The sequence below is a fragment of the Rhamphochromis sp. 'chilingali' genome (assembly GCF_963969265.1).
Source record: "Rhamphochromis sp. 'chilingali' genome assembly, chromosome: 3".
Lineage (NCBI taxonomy): Eukaryota > Metazoa > Chordata > Actinopteri > Cichliformes > Cichlidae > Rhamphochromis > Rhamphochromis sp. 'chilingali'.
Window position 1 is genome coordinate 22166546 of NC_137931.1, and position 13410 is coordinate 22179955.

Sequence of the window (13410 nt, forward strand, 5' to 3'; positions counted from 1 at the left end):
GGGATGGACTCTCATGAATACACAGGGCTCTGTGCCCAACTGTTCACTCAGTTCACTCCACCCCACAGTTGTTGGCTAGTGGGGTGGAGGTAAGCTTGGCAGTTTTCTTGAAGAGTTCTGAGTTCTGTTGGTTCATGATTTATGATCAAGTCCCAGGCTGTTAGTTCTTTTAATTTTAATATTATATCCTTATCTTTGTTTCTAGTCCTTGGTTCCTGTGTTGAGTATGAGATTTTGGAGTTAAGGTCTGTTTCTGTATCATATCATGACAAGAGCTTGCAGTAAAGTACAGCCACACAGATGTTCCCTTTGCCCACAGTGTAAAGTATTCTGCTACCCTGATGAATCGCATGCATAAAAAAAACAAGTAATTTCCTTCCTCAACCTTGAGATTTAAATTTTGTGCTGAGAGCTTATGTAGCAAGCTAGACTTTACAGGATGTCTTCATGTGTGATGTGATTGGTTGTCATTCACATTTACCTGTTACTACAGGCTACAGTGTGACTTCCCTTTTATGATAATCCTGTAGGTGTGTGTTGTCGGCTTGCACCTGTTTGCATAATCTGATTACCTTTTTCTTTTTGTCATTAACAAAACCATGAATTCAAATAAAGTAGTTAATGTAGCTGAATATGAATAACCATGAGCTGGTAATAGCAAACATCATCTTTTTGTGTTTACAGTAAAAAAAATAAAAATAAACTTGAGCTTTCTTGTAAATGTGGTGTCCTGACTGAAGGCCTAAAAGAAAAAGAAAAAGAAAATGAATATTATAAATAATAAAATTATCTTTGTTTCTAATGAGCAGTGACAGGAAAAAGGATTACAGTTAAAGCTTGCTGCTGCCTATTTTAAGCTAAAGTTTTCAGCTATTGTGGATTTCAGCACCATGGACAGCTCTGCTTAAACTGACACTTGATGTTTGCATTATTATTTTAATATTTTATAAATGTTTTTGGAAAAAAAACTTTATCACCGTGCACTGAATCTGAAAACTCTTCAAACTGTGTTTTGGATTTATTCTCTTCACTCAGTATCTCTCCACATACTCTTATTTCCACACTGGTATATGTCCCAAAAAACACAAAACAAAATGAAACAACTCAGAGTCAGAGTAATATAAATTTTGGCTTAGTCCAGCATATGAGTAGCAGTACACTCTTCATTTACAAAAGTCTTTATGCTATATAAATAATTCTTATTATTTATCTTCAGTTCACTTTAGTTTCTGTCATTTTAGAGCACAGATTTGTTTGTTTTAGTTGCCTTATTATTTATTCATCTTAAGTTTATTTGTGTTAGGCTCTGTTTAGTTTTTATTAGTTTCAGTGACAGTTTCAGTTTTTAAAAAAATCATTTTAATATTTGTGGTGTTTTTAAACTATTTATATTAATAATAATAATAATAATAATAATAATAATGGATTGGATTTATATAGCGCTTTTCAAGGCACCCAAAGGCTTTACAATGCCATTATTCATTCACTCTCACATCCACACACTGGTGGAGACAAGCTACGGTTGTAGCCACAGCTGCCCTGGGGCAGACTGACAGAAGCGAGGCTGCCAAATCGCGCCCCTCTGGCCAACTCCAGTTGGCCAGAGGGGCCAACTGGTGTTGGCCAGTATACATTAATTAATAGTTTCAGTAATTGCTATTGTTTAATGACTGTTATTAATTAGTTTAATAATTATTAGAAATGTTCACATAAAGCTTTTAGCATGTAAAGCAAAAATGAATTAAACAAGCAAAATTAAGAAGAAAAATAAAAAATGAATTAAACACAAAAAATAGCGACAGTTATTGACGAAAAAGGTGTTTCCTGTGGAAGGACTTTTATTTTGAAGCTGTTGCCGGAACCTCGCGTTGATTGTTAGCAGCTTTGTGGCTCGCGCAGCTAAAATCGTCGCGCGGCAGGTTTGTGATGTTATTACCGGGCAGAGACAGACCGAGACTCCGAGACGATGACGGCCGCCAGCAAGAAGAAGCCCAAAGAGTCTCAGCAGGATGAGGTGGGATGACTCGCTAAAACCACACAGCGACACAGACAGACATCTTTATTTTTAATTTTTATTTCTAGCTCTAATTAGATAACGTTCAGGCGCGTGTGGTCTGCGCGATAGCTACAGTGGACAGGGACCCCGCGCTTTATTTTAAATCAAATTTTAACGAAATTGTTTATATTTTACTTGTAAGAATCAAATCTGTAGAAGTTTATCTTTTCCTTCAAGGAGCTTTCCTTTTCCTCCTTCCTCTCAGTAATTTCACACTTTTCCAACTTCAGCCTGAATCCGCGGAGCTCAGGCACGGCTGCAGCGGCACAGCGAGCCATCAGAGCCGGCTGACAGGGATGCAATGTTCGCGGTGTAACTCCAACAGGTTGTCCATGATCATGTAAATAATTCAGGGCGCGTTTGTGTGAAAAACAGGCCGGGAGCTCCGTTTGTGGCGACGCTGGTGACTTTGAGTCCTGTTTTGTAGATGCTTTGGCTTCGCAGTTCTTTAAGTTTCCTCGGGTTTGTTTTTGCGTCTTTCTGATCAAATTGTTTCGTTTTTGGTTGTTTGTTTGTTAGTTTTTTAGATTCTTTCGTGTGTTAATCTGCTCAGTCTGCGCATAATTGTTGTGTATTCATCACATGACACAGACAATATGGTTGAGTGGTGCAAAGATGTTGGAATAGATTAGGAATGGATAACTCGTTGCTACATATACAGTATATATTGACTATTAATAAGTATATAAGTGGTATACAAACATGTACAGCAGAATAAAATATTCCCATGTTCATTTTCAGTGTTTATGTTTCGTTTTGTGTCTCTTCATTGTCATCTTTTTCATGTTTTGGTGATTTTGTGTCTTTTTTGTTGTTGTTGCTTTGAGCCTTTTTAGTCTTCCTGTTCATCTTCTTTCTTACTTCTTGTGTTTGATTCCCTTTTGTCTCATTTTGGTGGTTTTGTGTCTCAGTTTTTGCATCTATTTTTTTTTCATTATTTTCAGTCTTGTTGTGGTAGATCTGGCAGGTTTTTGAGTTTAAATGTTGTGTGTCTTGTTCTTTATCTCTTCATTGTCATCTCTTTTGATTTTTGTTTCTCATCTTTTTGTGGGAGTTTCTGCCTGTGCTCTTACTGTTTATTTTAAATCCTTTGTGTCTCGTTTTTGCATTTTTGTATTTCTTCCTGCTCAACTTATTATTTCTTAATTTACTTAGTAAATGTGTCACATTTTGACTCTCTGTGTGCTAGTTGTGTCTAAATCCTGTCTCCATTTGCTTGTTTTTCATCATTGTGGTAGATCGTGGTGTTTTCTAGTTTAAATGTTGTTTGTCTCATTTAGTGTCTTCATCGGGTCATTTTAGTTTGCTTTTTGTTCATCTTTATTCTCATTACTGTCACGTGTTTGTGGTAGCTTGGCATTTATGAAGCCTTGTGTCTAATTTGTCGTCTCTTTGAGTTTGATTGTCATTGTAGCTCCTGTTTTAGTAAGTTCGTGGGTTTTTTTGTCTTTCTTTTGCTCATTTTCAGTGTTTTGTGTGTCACTTGGAATCAAATTGTGCACATTTGTTGCTAGTTTTTCGGTTGTTTTGGATCTTTGAGGAGCTTTGTGCCTCCTTCAGTCGGTCTGTTTTGCACATGGATGTAACCAGGGTTTAGAAATTAGTGTGGTACAGATAATGTTTTTGCCGTTACGCTTTGCTCTTTTGCAAGAGTGACTATGTCTGTAGAAACATGCAAGATGAAATAACAAAAGTAGAGAATTATGGCTTCATTTAAAATGAAAACAGCACAAGGGAGGAAGTTACTTACTCGATGGCTCCTGTCCTGCTGTGCCTCTGATTCACTCCTCCTGTCTAAACCAACCAGTTATCATTTCTCATGAGTCATCGGCCTAAACGCGGCCCAATCAGGCGCGGTGTAGGGTGGGCCATAATGCTGTAGAACTGAAGTCTTTTCAAAGTAAAAGCCACCTATAGCATCTCGTCTCTCCTAAAACATCTGAATCTGATATCCCGAGCCTCTTTGTGGTAATTTTGCATATCTGTGGTCATCGTTGTTTACATTGGTGTACCAAATTTTGTATTTGCACTTGTTTATGCCCCATTTTACTAATTTCTGACCTACTTATGGTAGTTTTGCACATTTGTGGTAAAACTGTTTCTCATTTTGTATTTCTGTGTTACACCTTATTTTGTGTCATTGGCTCGCAGAGATGTTATCTTTGTCTTATCTGTTATCTGTTGTTTACTATCTTTGGAGTAATTTGTTGTTGCTCTTTTATCTCATCTAAGTAATTTTGTATTTGTTTCTGGATGTGTTTCATGGACGCTCTGCATTCTTTTCCCCACCAAACAATAATCTTGATTTTATTTTGGGTCTAAAAGTTGATTTTTATTTATTCCCTGTGAGTTTGAAGTCTGTTTTGCAAGAGAAATAAACATGCAAAAAGAATGCAGCTTAGAGTTTTCTGCATAAGAACAGATTCTTTTGCCTTTAAAACACCAGGAAACGATAAGTCTCAAAACATTTACTACCATGCAAGAGAAGGATGAGCCGAAAATGATCAATTTGAGAACATTTTGGGCATTTTTAGCTTGAAGAAAGACTCAAATGTCAAATCAGTTGACACGACTTGGATTGATTTGGTTTACTGATTAAATCACTAAGCGCCTGCTCTACAAAAAACTAGCACACAACAGGAAAAAGTAACTGTACAAAAACATTTAAGTTTTTACAGATACTTAATTTACTCGGAAATAATCCCTCCTTATTGTTTTTTCAGTCTTGGCCTTTGTCTTTGCATTTTTTTTTTGTCTGTTTTTGGTGTCTGTTTGCTTAAAGTGACTGGATAATACTCCTGGTAATAATGTCTTGGGTTTTTATTTCGTGGCATAAAACGTGTCCTTGCCTTATTATGTCCGAGGTCGATCTGAGAGGCTGGAAATTATAGCCTTGGCTTTCAGCAGGTTCGGTTTGTCGATGTGTGTCTTTGCATCTGTCCCTTTAACTCTCTTCAGTGTATCCTCAGCACACAAACACCGACACGCATGCTTTGATTTGCTCGCCTGCCTTACTTCCCACTGAAGGGAGTTTGATCAGCAGACTGTTGCAGTGAACTGTGTCTGCTGAAGCACACTCACACTGTGAGTGTACGGTGAATTAGCTCCGAGATGTTGAACCAAACTCAGAGAGGAGTCGATGGCCCAGTGGTGTGCAAAGGAAGCTCTACCCACTGCTGAGCGTGTCTGAGGTTTTCCTGCTTCGGTAATTGAACAGTTTCACCTCTCACAGCAGTGGATGTGATATAGATTGTTCTGGACACGTTTGTGCCTTTTATACTAAGCATCACACAGATTTATTCAAAGTGGGTTTGTCATAATAATCCTTCAATAACACTAAAGTCGGCATCCCGCAGCAGCGTGCAGCGATATGAACAGAAGATGAAAGTGTTGTTCATCACAGAAGATCTCAAAAAGATCTAAAAAAAAAAAAGAAGGTTTACTTAGTTTACTTAAACTGGTGAATCTGTATCCTACCAGAATGAAATCGCCGCTAGTGCTTTCTCGTTGAGGCACAAACTGTTTTTACAAGTATTAGGTCGGTTTAGCTTCACACTGCACAAAATCAAACCCTTTCTACATCACTCGATTAATATCACAGCTTTTTTTCCAGTCTTAAACAGTTGTGTGCTTGACTGACAATAGATTTAAGACTTTGTATATAACCTTACCAGCCACTTTATTAGGTATAACTTGCTAGTACTGGGTTGGACCCCCTATTTGCCTTCAGAACAATAGATTCAACAAGGTGCTCAAAACATTCCTCTGAGTTTTTGATCCATATTGACACGATAGCATCGCACAGTTAGTTGTGTAGTTGTGCTCTCATGTGTATGTGTGGGTGGTCATATTTAGAAAGGTTTGTGGCTGTATTTTTTTTAGATTTATACAAGAATTGTGTAAAATGAAAAAACTGGGTGTATACTGTGAAAATGCATTGGTTACGTTTGTTACCTTTCAGACTGAATCTATACTCACCAAACATTTTATTAGGTACACCTTGCTAGTAAAGGGTTGGGACCCCTTTTACCTTCAGAGCTGTCTTAAGTCTTCATAACAGAAATTCAGCAATACTCTTTAAAGACTTAATGTAACTAGAGCCAGTGATCCAGATCTTAGTTACTCTTTGGTCCTTGTGTGGTTTCATGAGTCTCCACAAACAACAGAAACAACATCCAAACAAAGTGGAGCTCAGAGCAAAGCTCAGGAGCCGAATAGACATGTTCTCCATTCTGCTGAAGGTCACAGTGGATCAGCTGTACACTGAACATTATGCAGCATGTTTGGGGTCCCTCTGTGCAGCCTCAGTGGCCTAATGGATAAGGCACTGGCCTCCTAAGCCAGGGATTGTGGGTTTGAGTCCCATCTGGGGTGATTTTCAGCACAGTGGTGCAGTGGAAGCAATATGCAGTACAACCATGATACTGGTCTTGTTTTAGAGGTATTGTAACATAAGAACTACACATCTCAGCTTACTTGGCATTATTCTTCAAGTTTTCTGGACTTACATAACCATAATTAGTTTCAGCCATAATAATCAAATAGTTTCTTGCTTTTGTTATTTGACAGCTTGTGTTTTGAATAGAAAAAACATGCAGGATTTTAATATGTTGTAAATCTACACAGGTATCCATGTTTTCTTTCTGTGTGTGCGTGAGCTGTTAGGTGGCAAAGTCTGAGGTTGTAATGGTTCTGTTGATGTGTGGGCTCAAGCTGGCAGAGGCAGGGTTATAAAGGTGTTTTTTGTCGATTGTTAAGGCCTTTGCCTTAATCCCTTAAGCCCTCGGCTATTTTCTGAAATTTCCACCTGGAAAACAAAAACCTCCCAAATTTAGTCAGTAACACGTCCACAGCTGTGAGGCCAAAATGAACAGCCCTGGGCTCTATTGATCAGAGGCACTTGTGAGAATTTAGAATTCAGTAAGTCGCCAGACGAGAATAGGATTTGACAAACTAGTAAAGTATACTTGGTGTACAACTTCCAAATGGTCAAGACTGTAAATTAGAAACTAAAGCCAGTGTTGGACTCAGTTGGGAGAGTCAACTGAGGTTTTGACATGCAGCACACAGCACAAAACTGTTACCGCTATAATGAAATAGCCCAGAGAGAGCGAGGTTGCACTACAACACCAATTTTGCCTTTCTGTAGCAACCTGAAAAACCTGTAGGATATGAAATGTGCAAGAGGTAAGAATTCTGAATCAGGTTGTCGATTTAACAGTATGCGTTTCACTCCAGTTGGCATCTTCAGCGATTCTTGAGGTAAGAGCCATATTTTTCTGCATTTCTGTTTTTAATAATCTGCAATAATGAGAGTTAACCCAACAAATATCTAAAGATTGCAATGGTGAACCCGCTGAATGAATAACCATGTAAACAGGGTAACATTTGGGTAAAATCCTGTATATTTAACTTTTGATCAGATTCTGAATTGATGATCTTTGATGTCCAGCTCTCCCACAATATCCTGCACTCACAATGTGCTCAACGATCGGGCTTGAGTACACATCTGTTTGCCTCAGCATCTTGGCCTCTCTCTCACGCTTGGTTCCTTCCTCGTACACATGCTCTTTTGAAGCCTTTCAACAGAACACCCATATGGAAAAGAAATAGTAAAAACGTATAAAAGACTTGCATAAGATGTGGCCTACTTCATATAGTGAATCATATAAGGCTTATATGATTTACTCATTTAAGTGGCCACTTTCTCATTACTTTCATATATTGTTTTAGTAAGTATCCAAAACATCCAAGTTGCCTTTATATAATTTTTCAAGGGATCTTATATCTGTTTTCGCTCTTGTATGCTTTTCATACAAGTTTCACACAAGACAGATACAAACTTTATAAGATTTATATATATCTTTTCCATATGGGCAAGGTCCATGACTTTATGCTTTTTGTGGCACTAATACGTTACAAAAGCAGCTACTTTTAAGCAGGATTGCAGTGCTCGGGCACTGATAGCAATCATACTACATGCATGATGTGCCAGTTTGAACTGAAACTGGTCCCACCTCTTAAAGCAGGACAGGGTTCCTCAGCTGTTACCAGGCACAGCATACAATGATTACACTAATCAAAACAAATTAGACTTTGGGCGTCATATGTGCTGAGCACATGGTAAGTCTGACTACAGTCTAAACAAGTCCTTCACATAGGAGGCGACATGTGCTGTGCTGACTGCTAGCTAGTGCAAATGGCCCAAAATTTGCGCTAAGCTGGCTGTTGAGCTCTGCTTGTACTTCACTTTGTTCCACCCGCTGTATTTGTACTACACGCGCCTGCTCTGTGTTATTTCAAAACATGCATCTCTCATTCATGAAGAAGAAAGCTTTGAGGGGTGTGTCGTTTCCACAACACTGCTTTCCTTCTGAGGTCCCCAGAGCCATTGAAAGGAATGACTTTAAGACTGGAGGTCCCTATCCACAGGTTTCTGTAAGAGCGTACGTAGGCTGCCATGACAGACCACTACTTCCGTTGTCCGGTTTTATACTTCCGGTTACTCAAAGCGAGACCCAGCGTTCAGTCGTTGCTAACAACAAAATCAGTTACTTTGTGCGGTAATAAGTGGCTTTACCTGTTCGAAGATGAGCTCGGGTTCAACGTGTGCTGTCGTCGGCTGCCACAATAATTCAAGAAAACTGAAAAACGCATTAGAAACATTTTGCCTTGAGCATCAACAACTTAGAAAGGCCTGTCCGTGCCCACCGCCCTACGCACTGCACTCTATGCCGCGGAAGGAGGATTGGAAACTAGCGTGGCTGGCAGCTTTAAGACTCAAATACCCTCCAAAGAGAGTTTATGTTTGCTCCTTTCATTTTATCGATAAAAAGCCCACAGAGCTACACCCCGACCCGGAGCTTTATCTGGGCTATGACCGACCCCCACCGAAGAAAAGAAGAAAGCTCACTCGGACCACTTTGAGTGTGACAGCTTCCAGTAATATGAACAAAAACACAGAATCTGTACCCGGTAAGTGAAAGTGTAAATGTGGTTTGCCACCGTTTCGCATTTTAAACACGCAATTCTTTACCTTTACTAAATAATAGCCTATGGTGAATGGCGTTAGTATCAGCACTAGCTGGTTATTAGCAGCAAAGTTTCAATTTTAACGAAAGTTTATAATAATAATAATAATAATGCCAAAAGATGAGCTCCAAGGGCTGTAAAAGTCTTAGGTTTGTGTTTATAAAGAACATGTTTTTTCAAGTCGAGAAAACTCAAGTAAAAACGTTAAAGGCAACCTTTGCAAAAATACCAACAGTTGTGACTTTTTTTAGAATGTAAAATAAAATCTAATCACAGTAATTGAATACAATTGTGACAAATTTTTAGGGGACTTAGGAACATTTTATGTTGACATTTATGATTTTGCATTTGTGTGAAAAAATGTAGAATGAGAAATTTCACTCAAAAATATAATAAGCTAAGTGACACTTTACAGTTTCTCTTATGCTAACAGTTTGACTGTACATCTGATCATATTTTTGTCTTATTCAGACTCCACAGTGTTACGTTCAGTGGAATTAGACCAGGCCAGCATCTCCACACAACCCCCTGAGCCACATCTGCACTCAGTCCACACACAGTGGGAGGATCCTTCGCAACAAGACCATCAATACTGCAACAGGTCTCGCAGAAAAGATGTGCAGGATAAGATGACTCAGTGTGATGAAGTTGCATATTTCATTCTTCAAAATGATGCAGACGCTTTGCTGTACACTGGGATAGCCTTAGAAACATTTAACACTTGTGTCGACACTGGAAGGATATGAAAACAATGACACTCATGACACTTATGAAATTAAAGAGTAACCGTGTAATAGGTGACCTAAGCCGCCAGTTTCATATATCACAAAGCATGGCCAGCAAGATCATCTCACACTGGTTAGACAAGCTGGAGGAAGTTCTCCGACCATTAATTCCATGGCTGCCAAAAGAAACTATTCAAGCAACTATGCCTGAAGCCTTCAAGAAGAACTTTCCAAATACTACATGCATTATAGACTGCAGTGAGACCCTTTTACAGGAACCCAGAAATCTGGGCTCAAGAGGGGAATCATACAGCCATTATTATTCACACAACACAGTCAAATATTTGGTTGCTGTTGCACCATGTGGACTAATCATGTTTGTGTCTGCGGCACACCATCATTAAGTTTGCAGATGACACCACGGTGATTGGCCTCATCAGTGACAACGATGAGGCCGCCTACAGGGAGGAGGTGGATCGTCTGGCTGAGTGGTGCGACAGAAACAACCTGCTGCTTAACACCGAGAAGACCAAGGAGCTCATCGTGGACTACAGGAGGAATGCTGACCCACATCCACCCATCCACATTAAGGGGACGGCTGTGGAGCGTGTGAGCAGCTTCAAGTTCCTGGGAGTCCACATCTCCGAGGATCTCACCTGGACGACCAACTGCTCCAAGCTGGTCAAGAAGGCTCACCAGCACCTCTTCTTCTTGAGGACTCTGAGGAAGAACCACCTGTCCTCAGACATCCTGGTGAACTTCTATTGTTGCACCATCGAGAGCATCCTGACCAACTGTATAACAGTCTGGTATGGGAACTGCTCTGCCTCGGACCGTTGCAGAGGGTCGTGAAAACTGCCCAGCGCATCGCCAGAGCACCACTTCTTGCCATGAAAGACATCTACAGGAAGCGGTGTCTGAAAAGGGCTGGGAAAATCATCAAAGACCCCAGTCACCCATCACATGGACTCTTCATCCTCCTGCCCTCTGGGAGGCGCTACAGGAGCCTCCGGACTAAGACCACCAGGTACTGGAACAGCTTCTTCCCCACAGCTGTCAGACTCCTGAACTCTGCCTCCTGACATCTGACCCACGTTAACACATGGACTGAACATACACACACCCACAATGGACAACTGTACCCTCAAACACACAATAATAACATGGACTGAACCACCACTCACAACCACTAGCACTAACACAACCACAGGGCAGGGATAGCTCAGTAGGTAGAGTGGTGGCCCCATGATCGGAAGGTCGGGGGTTCGATTCCCCTGAACAGCTACCCTGAGGTACCCCTGAGCAAGGTACCGTCCCTACACACTGCTCCCCGGGCGCCCAATGGCTGCCCACTGCTTCACTGAGTGAATGGGTTAAATGCAGAGAGGGATTTTCCCTACGGGGACCAATAAAGTACTCTTTCTTTCTTTATATAGCCTCTGTAGGAATTATATCTCACTTATCTTAACTGCACTACTGTATAGCTCTGTGTAAATAATCATTCTGTACATTTGATAATTTTTAACCCTACAACTGTTTACAACTTGCATAGTTCCCATTTCTGTATAGCTGTATATCTCAGATTTCTGTAAAGTTATTTATTTCATATTCTGTATAGTTTTTCATATTTATATCCTGTTCATAGCCTGTACATAGCTTGTACTCACTACAGCCTGTACATACTTATAGTTATAGAATATTCACAACATACTTCATACCGTGTACATTATAACATACCATAATAGACCCATTTCTGTAATATACTCACATATCTATATTATTGCTAATATATATTGTAATATATCTATATCACTAAAGCACTTCTGGATGGATGCAAACTGCATTTCGTTGCCCTGTACCTGTGCATGTGCAATGACAATAAAGTTGAATTCTATTCTATTCTATTCTATATGGCGGCCGATGTAGTGACAAATTTATCACAATGGACTCTGGAATATTAACATACCTAAAACCTGGTGATGAAGTCATGGCAGATAGAGGTTTTACAATTAAAGACTTACTCTTTGAGAGAAAAGTTAGATTAGTAATACCCGCTTTCACAAAAAAACGTAGACAGCTAACTGAGGAACAGGTAACATACACACGTCGGATTGCAAATGTAAGAATCCATGTTGAAAGAGCAATCAGACGCTTGAAAGTCTACAAGATACTTTCACAAATTGTTCCTATAAGCATGGCTCCTAAAGTAGACAAGATACTGAGAATATGTGCTGCTCTAGTGAACTTAAGAGAGGATCTCATTCGTAATACACAATAATTGTGGACTCGGGGATATTAAGATGGTTACTCAGGACATAAAGTTGTGTAGTGTAATGCAATTATTTTAAAATTTGATGTACATATATGTAGAGAGTAAATAATTCCAGGTCTCACTCTTTTATCTTGTGCTCTAGAAGAAAGGTTATGTGATACAGTGTGTGTGTGTGTGTGTGTGTGTGTATATATGTGTATATATATATATATGTGTATATATGTGTGTATGTATATATATATATATATATATATATATATATATATATATATATATATATATATATATATATATATATATATACATACACACTGAACAAAAATATAAACGCAACACCTTTGTTACTGCTCCCATTCCCCATGGGATGGACGTAGAGACCTAAAATTCATTCCAGATACACAATATAACCATCCCTCCCAAACAGTGGTCACAAATCAGTCCAAATGTGTGGTAGTGGGCACATCTGCCATATTGAGATAATCCATCCCACCTCACAGGTGTGCCACATCAGGATGCTGATCTGACATCATGAGTAGTGCACAGGTGTACCTCAGACTGCCCACAACAAAAGGCCACCCTGGAATGTGCAGTTTTGTCTCACAGCAAAATGCCACAGATGCCACAAGCAATGAGGGAGCGTGCAATTGGCATGCTGACAGCAGGAATGTCAACCAGATCTGTCGCCCGTGCATTGAATGTTCATTTCTCAACCATAAGCCGTCTCCACAGGCGTTTCAGAGAATATGGCAGCACATCCAACCGGCCTCACAACCGCAGACCTCGTGTAACCACCAGCCCAGGACCTCCACATCCAGCAGGTTCACCTCCAAGATCATCTGAGACCAGCCACCCAGACAGCTGCTGGAACAATTGGTTTGCACAACCAAACAATTTCTGCACAAACTGTCAGAAACCGTCTCAGGGACGCTCAACTGCATGCCCGTCGTCCTCATCGGGGTCTTGACCTGACTCCAGCTCGTCGCCGTAACAGACTTGTGTGGGCAAATGCTCACATTCGATGGCGTCTGGCACGTTGGAGAGGTGTGCGCTTCACGGATGAATCATGGTTCACATTGTTCAGGGCAGATGGCAGCTGAGAATGTCCCAGTTCTTGCATGGCCAGCATACTCACCGGACATGTCACCCATTGAGCATGTTCGGGATGTGCTTGACCGGCGTATACGACAGCGTGTACCAGTTCCCACGAATATCCAACAACCTCGCACAGCCATTGAAGTGGAGTGGACCAACATTCCACAGGCCACAATTGACAATCTGATAGACTCCATGCGACGATGTGTTGCACTGCATGAGGCAAATGGTGG

General features: G+C 40.2%; 1 protein-coding gene across 4 annotated transcripts in view; it reads left to right on the forward strand.

Moving 5' to 3' along the window:
- The window catches only part of LOC308393761 (inactive dipeptidyl peptidase 10-like), a 148044-nt gene that overhangs the window by 60757 nt on the left and 73877 nt on the right, over positions 1-13410 (forward strand). Inside the window, exon 1 of one of the 4 annotated variants that reach the window (XM_080877737.1) lies at positions 1904-2014. The exons of the other annotated variants lie outside the window; for them this stretch is intronic. Within the exon in view, the coding sequence (XP_080733863.1) occupies positions 1967-2014 (48 nt within the window). The 5' untranslated portion in view covers positions 1904-1966. Of the gene's footprint in view, positions 1-1903; positions 2015-13410 lie in introns of those variants that run through there. 4 annotated transcript variants of the gene reach the window in all.